Source organism: Marmota monax, unplaced genomic scaffold (genome assembly GCF_021218885.2).
Source record: "Marmota monax isolate L192 unplaced genomic scaffold, Marmota_monax_Labrador192_F-V1.1 WCK01_AAM20220418_F8-fsc00020, whole genome shotgun sequence".
Taxonomy (NCBI): domain Eukaryota; kingdom Metazoa; phylum Chordata; class Mammalia; order Rodentia; family Sciuridae; genus Marmota; species Marmota monax.
In genome coordinates this window covers 6,974,365-6,992,418 of record NW_026692912.1, presented here as the reverse complement: position 1 = coordinate 6,992,418, position 18,054 = coordinate 6,974,365, and the positions used below count along the sequence as shown (strand labels likewise).

The following is an 18,054-nucleotide window of genomic DNA, read 5'->3' as shown; positions in this document are numbered from 1 at the left end:
GTTGTTAAGGCTTGAAAGCTAGTCTAGACTCCCTCTGAGGCTCAGCTGAAATGGATTCACTTGGTGGCCAAGACCTGCTAGACGGAGGGTTTCTTTCCCTGGAACTGCCAGGACAAGAAACTCAATTTCGGCGCTAGGGACTCTTCTACTCCCCGCTCCGCCTCTGCTTAGCAGTCTCCGCCTTGGTCCCGCCCCCACTTGGGCCCCACCTCCAAACAGTACCTCCTGCGTCTCCCATGAGCCTCTTCGGCTGTCACTCTTCCGAAAGGAAGCAAATCTGTATTGAGGCTGTGGGCGGTGTCCGTTGTGTCCATGCGGGAGGCGGGACTTCCGTTTCCCTGGCGCACGTCAGTCAGGAGGCGGAAGCGTGGCGGGGGCGGGAAGGTTGTAGTTCGGCACACTGAGGAGGTTTTGCCTGTCTCTAGGTGGTGTGTTCCACCTTGACAGCTGCGACCCGCAGCGAGGCCTCCCCAGCGCCCAGGCGCTCGGGTAAGTAGGACAGCCTGGAGGCACCGGGAAATGCAGCGGGAGGCCGGCGCTGATCTGTTGCTGTCTTCGTGCGGGTGGGTGGCGCTGAGGAGTGAACCCTGAGGCGCTTTGCCGCTGAGCCCCAGTAACCGCCCCCCCCCCCCCGTTTTTGTTTTTGTTTTTGAGGCTGGGTCTCGCCGAGTTGCTGAGGCTGGCCTCGAACTTGGGATCCTGGGCCTCCGTCTCCGGAGTAGCCGGGGCTCCAGGCGTGCCCACACCGCCCGGCTTGCTGCCATCTTTGCTGCCGCAGGGCCGCGGCCTCCCAGCCAGCCTCCCCTCCCAAGGTTCCCGCGCCCTGTTTACTTTCTCGTCCAGCCCGTCCTCCACGCCTGCGGACAGGGACTCTCCCGAGACGCCAGTCCAGCCCTCTTGTCCTTGCGCTTAACGTTCCCTTTCTCCAATGGCCCTCTTGCTCTCCTGTCCTAACCTAGCTGGCTCGCCCTCTGCTTCTGCCGCAGGAGGCACCCGGAGATTCGTTTATGAAAAACCAGCACGTGTTTTCCAGTCCTTTTCATTCCCGGTTCTCCTGAAGGCATCAGGCATCGCATCTCAGCGCATCACGTGTTCACACCTTCCGAAGAGCGCGTTTGTTCCGCTTTGTTGGTGTGGCTGCTCGAATAACACCATTTCCCCTCACCCCCACCCCGGATTCAGGGTTCCTTGAGGGTAGGTGTAGGGTCTTGTTTATCTTGGGATCTCCCCAGGACCTAGTACAAAAACGCGAAGCTGGGAAAGCCAGCAGCCCAAAGCATTCTCACTAGTTTTGTGAAAATAGTACTCCACACCTACAAAATAGTCATAAATAAATAGAAACTAGTTTCAAGCATTGTACACAGTGTATGGTGCAGAGCAGTTACTTGATAAATGTTAGGTTCATTTATCCTTTCTTCTTCCTCTCTCTTGAACCTTGGGGGTGCTTTACCACTGAGCTACATCCACATCCCTATTTATTTATTTTATTTTGAGATAGGGTCTTGCCAGTTTGCTGAGGCTGACTCTGAACTTGAGATCCTCCTGCCTCAGCCTCGTGAGTGGATGGGATTACAGGCGTGGGCCACCATACCTGGCTTCTTTTTCTTTTAGTTTTCAGTGCACCCAGTTGTTGCTGGATATATTTTAAATGGATGAGTGGTTTTTTTTTTTTTTTTCTTTCTAGGGCTGTTATCATATGGATGCCATAAACTGGTTGATATAATTGGTAATATTTGGTAAATACAAACTAATGATGTATATTAAAGTAATGCTGAATGTTGGTATTAACATCTTCAAGAAAAAACATTCTATTTAATTAAATGCTTGAGGTACTTGCAGAATTTAAATTTGTGATTTAAGTCTATGCTTTTCAAATTTATGTTTTTGAAAAGAATGAGAAACTGCTAATAGGCTAACTGTTCTTAACAGCTTTTAATTTGCAGTTAAAGTATGGTGTATTTTATATGCATGCACGTATGTTTTTACAGGTGAATATAAAGTGCTAATCTGTTGCCTCTGAATATAATTGAAACAGAAAACAGGAAGATGGCAGCAAATCCTTCAGGACAAGGTAATACATGCTGGAATTTCTGTTATTACTAGGAACTTTTTCCACATATGTTAAATGTATTTGAATTAGAGGAAATTTAGAATAGGACAATTACTGTAGCCAGAATTTTAAAGTGAATAGCAAAGTGAAATCCCAAATTTGAAATTAGTTCAACATTATAGCAGATATATAGCATCTTTAATGTGATTAATCCTGTATTTTAATGTTAAGAATACTCACACTGAACATTTGTACTCCTCTGACACCTGCATTCTCTTGTTTTTTTCTTGAAATCAGAATCACTTTTAAAGCTATATTGTCATCATGCTTTTATCTTCATTGTTCTAAAAACTTTCATACAATCAATCAAGTTAGATACGTGGTACTATCATGAAGTTTTTGTGTTTAAATGTTTAATAAAAATAACATTTAGTCTGTACAAAGTTTGTAAATAGTTTTCTGATTAAAAACTTGAAGTAGGCCTGTTTTCCTGTCAAGTTTGAACTCTGTTTTACTATTATGTATGTTTGACCCTTCATACTTTTTTTTATTACTTGTGTCTTTTGGAATCTGTTTTCTTTTTAATCTTAGTTTTTTATCTTACTTCAACCTTCATAGAGATGGAGTCATATAAAGTATATTCATTCATGTCCAGCTGCTTTCACTATACAATGAGATTCATGCATAGTGTGGGTGGATCATAGTTCATTGTTTTGTGAAGTATTATTTCATTTGATGAATACATCACAGTTTATTCCTTCATTGTTTATAGCCTTTTGGATTGTCTCAGTTTTGGCTCTTGTGAATAAAACTGCTGTACAAGCCTTTTTGTAGTCAAATGTTTTATTTCTCTTGGATAAATATCTAGAAACAGATCAGCTGAGTGTATGTTAGTGCCAAATCCTTTTCCAAAGGTTGTACCATGTTATATTTCTTCTAGCACCTGGGAGAGTTCTGGTTGCTCTACATTTAGCATTGTCAATCTCTTTAATTTTAGCTACTTTGTAATGTGTGAATTGACTATCTCATTGTGGTATTAACTTGCATATCCCTGATGACACATGTGAGCAATTTTTCATACTTTTTGAACGTCGTAAATCTTCCTTTGTGAAGTATTTGTTCAACTCTTTTGCTTATTTTTTAAATATTGGGTTATTTATTTTTATTCTAAAGTTTTTTTTTTTCATTTGTTTTGTTTTGTTTGAGTCTAGATGCAAGTCCATGATCAGATAAGTGTTTTGCTAATATTTCCTCCTAGTCTTGCTTGCCTTTTCATTTTTTTTATTGCCATTATAAAAAGATAGCTATGGTAACAGCTATAACTGACTAATAGGTTTCTGTTTTTTCAGATATCTCATGTGATTTGTGTGCCTTATGGACTAAGTACAGGTTAACATTTCCTTATGGTCTTTGACCTCTTCTTTTTAAAATTAAGTGGTAAGGGTGCATAATAAACTAACTTAAATTGAATTTGATCCCAGCACCCCTCCCCCCAAAAAAGCTGCTAAAAATCATACAGAGCAGTCAAAATGAAAATAAATATTAAATTTTCCTTTTGTTCTAATAACAAAGAATCAAGACTTACAATTTGCTAATTACTTTTCTTTTTAGCAGTTGCAGTAAAAATATAACAATTTTTAGTGTTACCTTTATTGGTCCATAGTGAAATCTAGTATGAAATATCTCTAATATAAAGAGAAGTGAATTTAGATTAGCCATTATTTTTTTTATTGCTCTTTTGACAACAATTTTGTTGATGTCATGGAACTGTTGCTATTAGACACCAGCAGAGGGAGTCCATACCATGTTCTGTAGACTTGGATTCTCAGCAGAATTTACAGATCCTTATTAGGTTTGATTGTATTTTTACTCTCTACATGAAATTATTTCTGAACTGTTTATATGTATAGGAATTACTTCATATGGAGACTGAATATCAAGTGACTTAGTTATCTTAAAGTGATAAGTGAAAGAACCATGACTTAAAAAAAAAATCTTGATCTATGCATTGTAATTTGTTAGTGTCTATGGTGCAGGGTACAGAATCCCATTGGGTTTACCAAGCCCTCTTTCAGGTCTAGCCATCTTCATACTATGGTAGTAATCAGAACTTCTAAATTCCATAAACACTTTATAAGCTCACTGAAGTCTCATGTTCTTCATAGCATCCAGTGTAAAATGGAACATTTGGTAGTTTCTCAATAATTAGTGGATTGATAAGATGTAACATTTTGAGACTTTTAATCTGTAGAGGCAGATGTCAAACTGGAATTTTGCTGAAGTACCATTTCTGTGTCTTTCATTGTGTCAGTTTTCCTTCCTTCCTTCCTTCCTTCCTTCCTGTAATGGGAATTGAGCACAGGGGTGCTTAACCAATGAGCCAAATCCCCAGCCCTTTTTATATTTTATTTAGAGACAAGGTCTTGCTGAGTTGCTTAGGACTTTGCAAAGTTGCTGAGGCTGGCTTTGAACTTGGGATCCTCCTGCCTCATCCTCCTGAGTTGCTGGGATTAAGGTGTGCACTACCATGCCTGGCCTATGTCATTCTTTCATTATTGGTAAATAAAGGTCCTGTTATCATATGGTGGAAATTGGGTTCGTCTAATCTGATTTCAGAAAGCGAAACACACAAGTGAGGAATATGAACTTTTTTCTTTGATTTTTATTTTATGGTTATCTCAAAATGCTTATGGTAGCACTCCTGAAATCTCAGTGATTTGTGAGGTTGAGACAGGAGGATCACAAATTCAAGAACAGCCTTGGCAACTTGGTGAGACCTTGTCTCAAAATAAAAAATAAAAAGGGATGGGATGTAGCTCAATGGTAGAGTGTCCCTGGGTTCAATTCCCAGTACTGTCCCTGCTTCCCAATGCTTTTGGAAGTAATCATAAGACTTCAGATCAGGTAGTGGGAATTAATGATTTCCTGTGTAGGAATAGATTGGTATAGCTTCTAAGAGGTGTCTTGTTTGACTTCAGACTCAATTGCCAATCTTAAACTTTCTGTGGTCCAGAAGGAAAGCAAATTTACACTTCAAGCTTGTACTAAAGTATGCAATTGAGCATTACTGGAGTTGTCCCAGTGATGCGTACAGATCCTTTTAAAATTCTTGTGTTTATATATATTTTTTAATATTTATTTTTTAATTGTAGTTGGACACAATATCTTTAATTATTTATTTATTTTTATGTGGTGTTGAGGATCAAACCCAGGCCCTCGCCTGTGCTAGGTGAGTGCTCTACTGCTGAGCCACAACCCCAGCCCCATATTTGTACCTTTTTTTTTTTTTAATAGTTTTATTTTGTTTATTTATATGTGGTGCTGAGGATCGAACCCAGGGCCTCGTACGTGCTAGGCAAGCGCTCTACCGCTGAGCCACAACCCAGCCCGTATATTTGTACCTTTTTAAAGATGAGAGCATATGGATGTAAAGACACAGTTTAAAGTAGGGTTTTAAAAGCTAGATTTCTTAGCTGAGCACAGTGGCACATTAATCCCAGCTACTCAGGAGTGAAGGTAGGAGGATTGCAAGTTCTAGATCATCCTGAGCAACTCAGACCCTGTCTCCAGAAAAGGGGTGAGGGCTGGGGATGTAGCTCAGTGGTAGAGCACTTTCCTAGCATGTACAAGGCCCTGGGTTCAATTCCTAGTACCTGAAGAAAAAATAAAACTATATTTCTTTTTATTTCGTTTTAATGGCTAAAGCAGAGATTTCAATGCCAAGAGTTGCTCTATAGGACCCAGGAGGAAATGGGGAGTGAAACTGGGTCAAGGTAGAATATGATGCAAAGTAACTTGAGATCATTTGTACAGTTAGGGAAAAGCTTTGGATCCCCAGGTCAGTACATATTGCCTTGGAACATCTTAAATGTTGAGTGTCATGTGGAAAGCTGCGTGCTAATCAGGGGTACCCTATCTAATGAAGCTAACCAGGATACAGTGATGTATAACTTAATAGGGTGAGAGAGATGCTAGATGATAAAAACAGTTCATAGCTAGTATTTATTATGGAACTTACCACATAGCAGGCAATATGATAAATATTTTACCTGCATCTTCTTTATTTTATATAACTGTCTTTAAAGTAGTTACTGCCATCACCACTGGTCTTGAGGCATGGTGAGGTAATTTCCCTGATGTTGAATAGTAAGTAGTGGTACTGAGATGAGAACCCAAACTGGTTCCATGTCCCAGTTCATTCTGTTTTCCCATACGGCCCTTTAGACAGGGATTAGAACATTCTAATTATAGTTCTTAGAAAAAATTGAGCTTGCTCTAGACTAGGGGCAAAAGACCTCTTCTGAATCTTTGTACCCTTCCACATCTGTTATTAAGCAGGAAATCTTTAAGATGAAAAGGGCTTGTGAGCTTATCAGTATGAGGCAAAGAAAAATGGATGAGGAAGAAAGGCTGATTTAGCAGAACATATTTCATTGTCTTATTTAGCCAGTCCTGGAGGTGAAGAACCTCAGTGGATAGAGTAAGTGGCAGCAGCTTGAAACAGGCAAGTCCTTGGAATCTGGATAGAAGAGAATGTGAACTAAGGGGATCACCTAAGAGACATTAGGGCTCATTCCTTTCCTTTGATTTGTATTTTAGTAAACTCCAAAAGGTGGCTGGAGTGATTAATTTTTAATCTTGGAAGATGTAGGAAGTGTTCGCCTTTCTTTTTTCCCTTCCTTATTTTGGACTAGCTTCCACATATCAGAAAACATTTAATCTTTAACTTTTGGGGACTGGCTTATTACACTTAGCAAGGTAGTCTCCGGTTTCATCTATTTACCATTAAATGCCATAATTTCATTCTTTTTATGGCTGAGTAATACTCCATTGTGTGTATATACCATATTTTCTTTATTGATTCATCTGTTGAGGGCCATCTAGGGTGGTTCCATAGCTTGGCTGTTAGGAATTGTGCTGCTATAAACATTGATGTAGCTGCATCCATGTAGTATGCTGATATTGAATCTTGAATATATACCGAGGAGTGAGATAGCTGGGTCACATGGTGGTTGCATTCCTAGTTTTTTGAGGAATCTCCTAACTGCTTTCCAGAGTGGTTGCACAGATTTGCAGTCCTACCAACTATGTATCTCCTTTTAAATGGTGTGTGGTGTGTGTGTGTGTGTGTGTATGTGTGTATAGTCTGGATTTGACTTGTCTGTTTTTGGCCTATGGCCTGCTTTTTTGGGGACTGTTTGGCTTAGCCATGATTCCTTTTGTTTACGCCAGCCTACTTGGACTGAAACAAAATATATACAGGTAAATGTCACATATAGATACATACTAAATAGGAGAAACAAAACATACAACTGTTAACACAGACCTAATTATTAGCATAATAAGACATTAAATAACCTATTATTTTTACCCTTCTTTTAATTCATGGCTTATCAGAAACTCATTTATTCCATCTGGCTGTAATTATTCTCCTTTTAGTGTTCAAATTGTGACAGCCTTACTAACCTCAAACTGGCTTCTTTGTCCTTTCAGCATGAGCCTAGACCTCCTTTATTTAAAAAAAAAAATGCTTAATTTCTTTCTGACAAAATATTCTAAACCCATCTTAATGTTTTTCTCCTGACCTAAGACATAGAATTAGTAGTCTCCCTAAATCTCTGGTTCTTTTTTAGTGGAAAATATATTAGAGACCAAAATCTGTCCCACCTGGAGTTGATAACAAGGAGAAAGGCATTGTTGCTGGCCAGTAAAGTGACAGAACAAGAAAACATGTTTCTTTTAAGGGCAAATGTTAATAATGGTAGTCTGATTTAACTAACATTATTAAATCTTCTCATGCCGTACCATTTTTCTCCTTATAAGGTTTCATTGACCACTAAACACTATTATATTGACATATCTTTCCATATGAATAGTCTTATATATTGGGATTTTTAAAATGAACTTGAGATTTTTTTCTTTCATTAAGAAACAAATACAGTATTCCGCCTACTATCCTAGTTAGGTGCGGTGGTGCATGCCTATAATCCCAGCCCCTCAGGAGGCAAGGCAGGCTCACAAAGTTTGAGGCCAGCATCAGCAGTTTAGCAATATCCTGTATCAAAATTAAAAAAATAAAAAAGTACTGGGGATGAAACTCTGGTAGCACTTTTGTATATGAGTGAGGCCTTGAGTTTAATCCCTAGCACCAAACAAACAACAAACCCCATTACCCTAATGTCAGCCTGGGTGTTTTATTTTTTTGAAGGATAAATGAATTATATTTATATCATACTGTTAATGTTGTTTATAGTTGAGCACTTTTACTTTCCAAATTCATACTACTATTTTTAAATAGTTTTGTTATTGTGTTGGTGCTGGGGATTGAACCACCCAGAGTCTAATATGCTAAACATGTGCTTTAACTCTGAGGTATACACTGTACCTAAATAGTTTTTTTTTTAATTCTTATATTATTTATAATAGGAACTTTATGTTAGCTTTTCCTGTTCCTCTTGCCAGCTCACTTGTAAAAACAATGTTTTTGTGAGATTATAATTTTCAATATTGAAATCAAGTGGTAAAGAGCCTCTGTGAATATAAAGATGGTGGTAGTCTGCAGTAATCTTCAGGATTCCAGATCCTGTTGTAAGCAAGAGAACTCCTTGAGTGAAACCATGGAGAAGTCCTAGACAGGACACAAACCATCTGAGTATCAGGAGTATGGGGAGAAGTCATATAAATATAAGGAGTGTGGCAAAACCTTCTGTTATATCCACTGGTTTCTGAAGCATGAAAGGACCCACACCACAGAGTACCCCTAAGAATGTAAGTAATGTGGGAAAGCCTTCAGAAATCACAGTGCCCTTGAGAGTCAAAGGAACTCACACTGAAGTGAAACCCTATGAATGTAAGCAATGTGGGAAAACCTTTAGTTGTCTTGGTTCATGTGAGGCATGAAAGAACTCAACAGTGGTGAGAAATCCTGTGTATGTAAGTGGTGTGGTAAAGCAGTCAGCGATCACAGTTCCATTCAGAAATTCACACTTGAAAGAAACCCTATCTGTGCATAGAGTGGCCAAGTTTTCATTCTCCCACTTCTCCAATGCCACAGACTCACCCTGGAAAGAAACCCTAAGGATGTAAGCAATGTGGTAAAGTGATCACAACAGTTTCAATGGAAAACAAGAAAGGATTCATACTGTAGAGAAACCCCATTTATGTTAAGCAATGTGTTAAACCCTTTATTGATTACAGTTTATTTCACTGACATAAAAGAACTCACACTGGAGAGAATTCCTGAATATATAGAGTGGGACTTCCTCACTATTACAACCTTGTTAGCAAACATAAGAATGCATAGCGGAGAGAATTTGTATCAGTGTAGAGTGTGTATGAATTCCTCTAATCATGGTGGTTCAGCTTACAGATGAAAAACATTGTGATGGGAAACCTTGAAGTAATGTGCAGAGGTTTTCACTTAGCCCTGTGTAAGAATGCACATTGGATCAAAGCCTTGTAAATGTGAAAAAAATGCAAGATAGTTGTCAGTTGTAACAAATAGTTACAACTCTCTCCAGTGTGAGTTCTTTTTATTTTTTAAATAATTTTTTTAAAAAAATATTTAGTTGTAGTTGGGCACAATGCCTTTATTTATTTTTATGTGGTGCTGAAGATTGAATCCAGTGCCTCACACATGCTAGGCGAGCGCTCTACCCTGAGCCACAACCCCAGCCCTCTATAGGTCTTCAAGCTTTAGTAAGTCTGACACTGAGACCCTGAGATTTTTCATTGATTCAAACTTCAGTGTTTCCTACTGCTTTCTCTCTCTCTCTCTCTCTCTCTCTCTCTCTCTCTCTCTCTCTCTCTGTCTCTCTCTCTGTCTCGTTTTTACTGAATCCTAAATTAAAATAGAAAAATATCTTTTTATTATCCTTTCAGAAATAACCAGTTGTGTAAGTAGTATGTTCTTAGAACTTGGCTGTTGTGATATTGTGGTATGAGAAATATATATTTTGTCTTTGACATAGTTCCTGGCTTAGAGTTCCTCATGATTTCCTGAGCAATAGGGGAACTAAGAGACTCTTTTATTCTGCTATTTGATCTGTAACACCAGTTCCTGACAGAGCTCCAGACCTTTATAATTTCCTGACAGAAGCATCTTTTGTTCTAATGAGGGGATCTTAGTGGGCTCCTACATAGCCTCTGGATAGCTGTCAGATGAACCTACCGTGTGATTAGAGGGTTGGAACTTTAGGTCTGACCTCTGGGAAGGGCTGATGGTTGAGCTGCTCATCACTGGTCAGTGATTTAATCAGTCATGCCCAGGTAAAGAAGCCTCCATAAAAAACCAAAAGGAGAGTGTTCAGATGCGCTTCCAGATAGCTGAACATGTGAAGTTGCCTGGAGGATGAAGTGTCAAAAAGGGCATGTACTTTCCAGTCCCCTTCCCATGGACCTGCCCCTGGTAAATATAAGTGTTTCCTGAGTTCTGTGACCTGCTCTAACAAATTAGTCACACCCAAGGAGCAGGTTAATATGTAGCTGGAGGTCAGAAACAGGTGACGACCTACTACTTGCCATTGGTGTCTGAAGTGGGGTCAGTCTTGTGGGATTGACTCCTCAACCTGTGGGATCTGACATTCCAGGTAGAGTGCGCCAGAATTAAATTATAGGATCCATAGCTGGTGTGGAGAAAAGTCCCCACATATCACTTTCTGAGTAGTGAGTAATGAATACAGTATGATTTTTCCTTTCTCAGAGCTGTAGTAAATCTCTCTGTAAGTAGAAGCCTTCTGAGACATGCTTATCTGTAAGGTGCGTGGAGCAGGTAATGTGTGGCACATGGAGGCCCCATAGAGCTCCTTCTCCCAAAGACTTAACTAAGAGGTCAGACAGGAAAAGGGGATTTGAGTTAGGATGAAGAATCCCCTGGAAGGCTCATAAAATGTCTCTTCTGAAGTACCAGCATGTATTGTGAATTACCGCATCCAAAAAAGGGAGTCTGCTATTAAGAAAATGGGAGATGACAAATTCCTAAAATGGATGTGGCACAGAGACACATTTTGTCCCAAATCCTGGCCATAGCCAATATGCTGATGCCCAGTCTAAGGGGTTTAGTTCATCTGCTTCTGGTATAGGCCAAACTCAGCGTGAATGCCCTTGTGTGTTCTTTACCATCCCCAGCCAATCTCTGCCCCTCTCCCTAGGAGATCTTTCCCCTACCAGTTCTTCCTCTTTATAATCAGTGAAAAATCTTGGAAGCCCCCTCATAGGTACTCTTGGGGGTGCTTAGTTCTGCTTGAAAAATGCTCCCTCCCCCTGTATTCATTCTTCCAGCCCAGTGATTCTAGTCTCCTGAGCTGTATTTTTTTCTTCTTCTTCCTGTAGTTTTGTTTTCCAAGTCCTTTAATCCTTTCCAGAAATGCAAATGCCTACAGATAATATGAGCAAGTCTGATAAGAACTGTAACAAGCATGAGAGTGCCCAGCACAAGGGGAAAGCTACTCCTTGGCTCTAGTTTGTCGTTGACGTGGGGCTACACAGATCTCTTGTGGCCAGACCTTGAGAAATGTTTTCAGAGAGGCCAGGGATTAGTGCAATTAGTGTGCAGTCTCTCAGTGTTTATATGTTGACATTTAGTTGAGATTTTAAAAACATAGCTAGATGCTGGCACAGGACTTTTCAATCTCTGCTCTCAATCTTATATAAATTTGAAATTCAGAATCAATCCCAGTATTAACCATTTGATAAAGAAGGGCATCTTTTTGTATCCTATCAGTTATGCTCCATTTCTTTCTCAGAATTGCTTTCTGGTCAGTTGCAAATCTTTGGCTTGTTCTTTGAAAGATTGTATGTCATTTCTGAATGAAAGTGATTGAGAAAAACAAGTATTATTTTGATCCAAGTTTGCCTAATCCTTTTCTTCCATGAAAGAGGCTTTCACAAAGAGAACTAAGAAAATCTGCACAGAGATTTGACTGTGCAGTATAGAGACTGTTCTTGTAGTATTTGGGGTTCCAAAAATTTTGCTAAAAAAAAAAAATGCTGTAACTCATACATGGGTAATTAAAACTATTTAGAATTAAGTCTGAAAAGTCCTCAGTCAGTATTATACTTTGTGTGTGTGTCCATGTATTATGCTCTTAAAAGTTGCTGGGACATAGGCAGGAAGGGGAAGATACTTACCAAGTGACTTCATCATTGTGTTAGAGAGTAGGAATTTTGTTCTTTGGGTTCTAGATGACCTAGGTGTAGAAAATAGATATAAAAAGTTTCTTCTCCCTGCCCCCACTTCTTTTTTTTCCTCTGTTAGGTTTTCAAAACAAAAATAGAGTTGCAATCTTGGCAGAACTGGACAAGGAGAAACGAAAATTACTTATGCAGAACCAATCTTCAACAAATCATCCTGGAGCTAGGTATTGACTATTATTTTGGGGTGCTATTATTAATAATATTTTTCAAGAAAATATGCTGTTGGACACTCTTTGGAAGTCTCCTGGTACCCTTAAGATATGTCTTCCCTGACCACTACCCTACTACATGAAGAGTCTCTATTGGGGGGTGGGGGGAGGATTCTCTATTAGCACCTCTGTAACTCTACATCATGTACAACCAGACGAACAAGAAGTTATGCTGCATTTATGTATGATGTGTCAAAATGCATTCTATTGTCACATATAAATAATTAGAACAAATAAAAAATAGACTCTCTATCGGGGGCTAGAGCTGTATAGCTCAGTGGTGGAGTGCTTGCCTACTATGTGTGAGACATTGAGTTTGATTGTCAACACTGCATATAAATAAGTAAGTAAGTAAGTAAGTAAATAAATAGTCCATGAACAAATAAAAAAAAAAGAGTCTCTTAATTCCCCTATCATCACATGCATCACAATTCATCCGAATTGCTGTTGTGTGTGAGCTCTTTCTTGCATGTTTTATACCCCCAGTGCTTATTTTTATTAGCACATAGCCAAGCATCTAGTATCTGCTCTAGAATCTGGTAATTAAGTGTCTCTTAGTTATTTATTCATAGTAGTTCAACCTGTGTGGAATAGTGGCTAAGTTTTGTTATTATGCAAATAAAAAAGTGTGGTTTTACTGTTGATAGGTATCATGTAATTTACTTTGTTTTTAAAAATTATGTTAATAAGGAACATGATATAGACTGTGGTACCTCAAATCTATTTGAAAATAGGGGACCTTAAATTATAAATAAAAAAATAATGAAAAATATGGGTTGGAACTAAGGATAGAAGATCTAGCCAGTAACAGAATGTGTGCATAGTGTGCATAACATGCATGAAGTCAGGGTTGTGATTCCCAACACCACCTAGAAAAAAAAAACAGAAGTAAGGACATCTCTTTAGGAGATTTATTATTCATTATACAGTATGGTGACTGTTAATAATGATTATTGAATACCTGAAAATTACTGAGAGTAGATCTTTAGTGCTCTCAAAATTAAAAAAAAAAAATCAGTATGTGAGATGACAGATGTGCTAATTAGCTTGATCTAACCATTTCACAACATATGCAGATATCAAAACATGATATTGTACACCATAAGTATATGCAGTTTTTATGCATCAACTATATGATTTAAAACAAAGATAATTTACTACTATTAAAAAAAAAAAGTAAGGATGCCTTTGCCTTAAGAAACCTAGTAACCAAGATTTCCATTTTAGCATTGCACTCTCCAGACCCGCTCTTAATAAGGACTTCCGGGATCATGCAGAACAGCAGCATATCGCAGCCCAGCAGAAGGCAGCTTTGCAGGTGAGCAAAGTATAACTGACATTCTTGAATCATTTGTGATTTCCTGGGCCTTAGAAGCTAGCACAGTAGTTATTTTGTATTTTGGTAGAGCAATATCAATAAGAATGTTCCACACATAATTGCAATGGTTTGCTGATGTTCAATCATACCCAAAGGGTTCGAAGGACCAATACAGCAGTAATGAAAGTGTCTTTTATGGTGTTGACGCCGTCATGATGGATTCTGTGCTATACCTGCCAAGGGATTGCTTGTGCACAAAAGAGCTGAGGATATTTGGATGGGCAGGATGATCTAGAAAATTGAACTGGCTAGTTTAATAGTACATATATATTTTTTTTTTTTTTTTTAAATATTTATTTATTTATTTTTAGTTTTCAGCAGGCACAACATCTTTGTTTATATGTGGTGCTGAGGATCGAACCCGGGCCGCACGCATGCCAGGCGAGCGCGCTACCGCTTGAGCCACATCCCCAGCCCCCATATATATTTTTTAAATTTGTCATGTCATTATATTGTTTGATATTCTTATTGGTTTATTGCTGCTGTTAGGATTTTTTTTTTTTTTTTATGGTTTGCACAACTTGTGTAGGCAGTGTTTAAAAGCTAACTCTTACTGTTGGATTAGAAATTCACATTCCTAATGTGGAACCTCTTATTCAATTTAAAAACCTTAATTCAGGGGCTGGAGTTGTGGCTCAGTGGTACAGTGATTGCCTAGCATATGTGAGGCACTGGGTTCAATTCTTAGTACCACATATAAATAAATAAAAAATAAAAGTCCATCAACAACAACAACAACAAAAACAAAAACAAAAAGTCATTAATTTGGAGCTGGGGTTGTGGCTCAGTGATAGAGCGCTTGCCTACCATGTGTGAGGCACTGAGTTCAAATCTCAGCACCACATAAAAAATAAAGATGTTTTCCACTACAACTAAAAAAAACAAAAAAAATTGAATTTTTTATATATATGTAAAACAAATAGTTTTAATTACATTTATCTGGGATAATTTAAGATTTTCAGAGACCTTGGATGAAATGACTTTTTTTTTATGCATAATGTAATTGCCTATGATTCTAAACCTTTGAACCCCAGAATTGGAAGAGATGTTATAAAGATCATCTCACTTTAGGTGACTTAAAAACCCAGTCCCCTTTTTAAAACACATTATGTCCCCTCATCTTAAATATACAACTATAAAAATCTTAACTGGAACAACAAATATACCAGTTATGATCACTCTGAAATAAGTATTATATTTTTTAGAGCTCTATTCTTTCGAGAAAGAATAGATGAATGATTAGGCTGAAAAAATATGTTTCTATATATAGGAAAATGTAAATAAAGGATGCAGAAGCTCTAGATTGTGATTTCCAACCTATTTTAATGCACCTGTGTCAACTTCACTGAACTAAAAACATGGAACTTTAATACAGAGGGAAGTTATTTGTGGCTTCTTTATTATTTACATTCCATCATTCTCTATAAAATATTGTTTTTTAAATACTTTTTTTTAGTGTTGATGGACCTTTATTTTATTCATTTATTTATATGCAGTGCTGAGAATTGAACCCAGTGCCTCACACATGGTAGGCAAGTGCTCTACCACTAAGCCACAACCCCAGCCCAAATATTGGTATTTTCAATCATCAATAACCATTCTGCCTTTCCTTTCAACGTTATCCTTTCTTTCCCGATTTGTTGACCAAAAGCAGAGTACTTTGGAGCCTTTGATGCTAGTTTTCCTCACTTTGAGGAACAAAGCAGTTCATGTCTTTAACTCATCTATTGATTGAAGAGAGTCACAGGGGAGATAGAAAGGATGATAATGAGTACTTGGTGTAATTTGTTAATCCAAATTCTGTGTTATCCACGTCCTGTGTATTTCAACAAAATTAACAGAATAAGAATTGATTTTTAAATAAATTTGGTCTCAAGCATTTAGAAAGGATAAGAAATTTTAATGACTTGGTTGGAAAATTGTGACTCTACTTGTTTTTTTGTTTTTTAATCTTTCTCAGCATGCTCATGCACATTCATCTGGATACTTCATAACTCAAGACTCTGCATTTGGAAATCTTATTCTTCCTGTTTTACCTCGCCTTGACCCAGAATGAAGAAAACATCTGTAATGAAAATTACTTTGTAATACCCAATGCCAAAGCTCCTCTCATTTAGTGCTGTACACACTGTGACATTCAGAATTTTGGTGAACTTACATATTTTTTGCTTCTTGAAAAGAAAGGAATATGGAAGTAAAAGCAAAAAGAAGGGAGGGGGACTAGGATGATGAAAGCTTTAGAAGCTGGATTGTCTGAAAATTTGATTATGCTGCTTAGTGACTTTACCTTTTTTGTAATGCCATTTGATTTTTAGCTCTCAATCAGACTCTGAATTGGATAGTCATGTAAAATCAGCCCCAAATAACTGAGTATATTGTGTCCACAATAGCCTTATAAGAACCATTTGTAGTATTTAACTTGAAAGAAATGAGGGTGCTTTTGAAAACTGTGAATGCATAGGATTCAATAAGTTAGGTTTATATTTGTATTCCACAGGATTGATGTAGTATATAGCTTTCAAGTTTATAGTCAATGTTATCATCCAGAAGTACTCTTTTTAAATGTATAAATATTCTCATATTATTTTAAAAGAAAACCCAAGATAAAACTAAATTACCAATCAGTCTTAAGCATCTTTTATAAACATATGCCATTATAAATGATGTGATAGTGCTATTCAAAGTAATTATAAAGAACGTCGTGGCTTACACATTTATTTGTACATGGTCTTATTACTACATTTCTACATAAATGGTATGTGTATGGTTTCATTGTTCATTTTTATCTAATTAAAAACTTAAATTATTCAAGTTGAGCCTGTTTTAAATTAAGTAGGAACTTAAGCAAGTTGCTCAACACAAGCCATCTTTAGCAGAATCTGGAGTGCTTCTTTAAATATGATGTCCTCTGCAGGGTGCGGTGGCTCATGCCTGTAATCCTAGTAGCTCGGGAGGCTGAGGCAGGAGGATTGCAAGTTCAAAGCCAGCCTCGGCAGTGGCAAGGCCCTAAACAACTCATTGAGACCCTGTCTCTTAATAAAATACAAAATAGGGCTGGGGATGTAGTTCAGTGACTGAGTGCTCCTGAGTTCAATCCCTGGTACCAAAAAAAAAAAAAAAAATGATGTCCTCACTATCCTATTACAGTCCTACAGAAGTAGGAGCTGATTGAAAATAAAATCTGAAAAGCAGAGTTTAGAGAACTCTTCAACATATGTTATGCAAAATTTTCATGATTGAAATTTTATTTTACACTATTATCACAGATACAGATTCTGGGTTTTTTGTTGTTGTTCCTGGGGTTTGAACTTGGGGCCTTATGCATGCTAAGCATCCACTGTACCACTGAACTACATTCCCAGCCCATATATAACTTTTTCATAATTGATCTTTTCTTGACCTCAGTCCCCATCATCTCTGATGGTAGGACAAAATTTTAATTTACAGTTGTACTCGGTTTCAATATTTAGCCAAAGTTTTATTCCCTTTTCATAGGCTCCCCCGGCCCCAAATACTTTAGCAGCCACACAGCCCTATCCTACCCAAAGTGAAGCGAGAATAGATAGTTCTAGAACTGTATGTGGCATTTGGATTTTTTTGGTAAGTTTTTAATTGTTGTTTTTTCTTAATTTTTTTTTTTTTTTGGACCTTGCTCATGCTAGGCAAATTGTTCACCAACTTAGCTATATCCTCAAGGCACCCCCCCCACTTTTTTAAATTTTGAGACAGGGTTTTACTGAGTTGGCCAGGCTGGCCTTGAACTTGTGATCCTCCTGCTTTAGCCTCCTGAGTACCTGGGATTATAGGTGTGCGCCATTATGCCCATTGCTGTTCGCGTTTTTTCCTCTGGAGAATTTGAACTGATATCATGTGGGTGAGTTGGCAGCTGACCCCACTATAATGGTCACCATGACAGAGAATTACTCCTACTGCTGAGAAGCTCCCAAAGGGCCCCTAGATGCTCTCCTTCCTTGGGTTTTATGGTAGCCCTCCTTTTCTTGAATTAATTTCACCAAGGTTTTGTTCTGGCTTCACAACATACTGACATGGTTCTAAATGTATCAGCTGATAGATGGTAGGGAGATGACATTTGTATGGTTTTTACACTATTGAAAACTACCTATCATATGACTTGTAATCCAGATGATGAGATTACGTTAGCAGTGGTATTCTTGTCAGTTTCTTAGCCTTTTTTGGGGTGGGGGGAGTGGTACTGGGGATAG

The 18,054-nt window shown here is 38.1% G+C and overlaps 1 protein-coding gene across 2 annotated transcripts; it reads left to right on the top strand.

Moving 5' to 3' along the window:
- The first annotated feature begins 333 nt into the window (after window positions 1–333).
- Window positions 334–16,642, top strand: Inip (INTS3 and NABP interacting protein). 2 transcript variants are annotated; one of them, XM_046451939.2, is made up of 6 exons: window positions 334–489; window positions 987–1,194; window positions 1,989–2,071; window positions 12,306–12,408; window positions 13,681–13,771; window positions 15,792–16,642. In XM_046451939.2, exons 3-6 carry the CDS (start codon window positions 2,047–2,049, stop codon window positions 15,885–15,887), a joined length of 315 nt encoding a protein of 104 aa, XP_046307895.1. In that variant the 5' UTR covers window positions 334–489; window positions 987–1,194; window positions 1,989–2,046; the 3' UTR covers window positions 15,888–16,642. The 2 variants fall into 2 exon arrangements, with proteins under 2 accessions (XP_046307895.1, XP_046307896.1); XM_046451940.2 differs by lacking the exon at window positions 987–1,194 and having other exon boundaries at window positions 340–489.
- Window positions 16,643–18,054: the final 1,412 nt, after the last annotated feature.

Coding starts and splice junctions, on each gene's coding strand:
- Inip (XM_046451939.2), top strand. CDS start 2,047: ATGGCAGCAAATCCTTCAGGACAAG. Junction 2,072..12,305: donor AGCAAATCCTTCAGGACAAG/GTAATACATGCT, acceptor TTCCTCTGTTAG/GTTTTCAAAACAAAAATAGA. Junction 12,409..13,680: donor ACAAATCATCCTGGAGCTAG/GTATTGACTATT, acceptor TTTCCATTTTAG/CATTGCACTCTCCAGACCCG.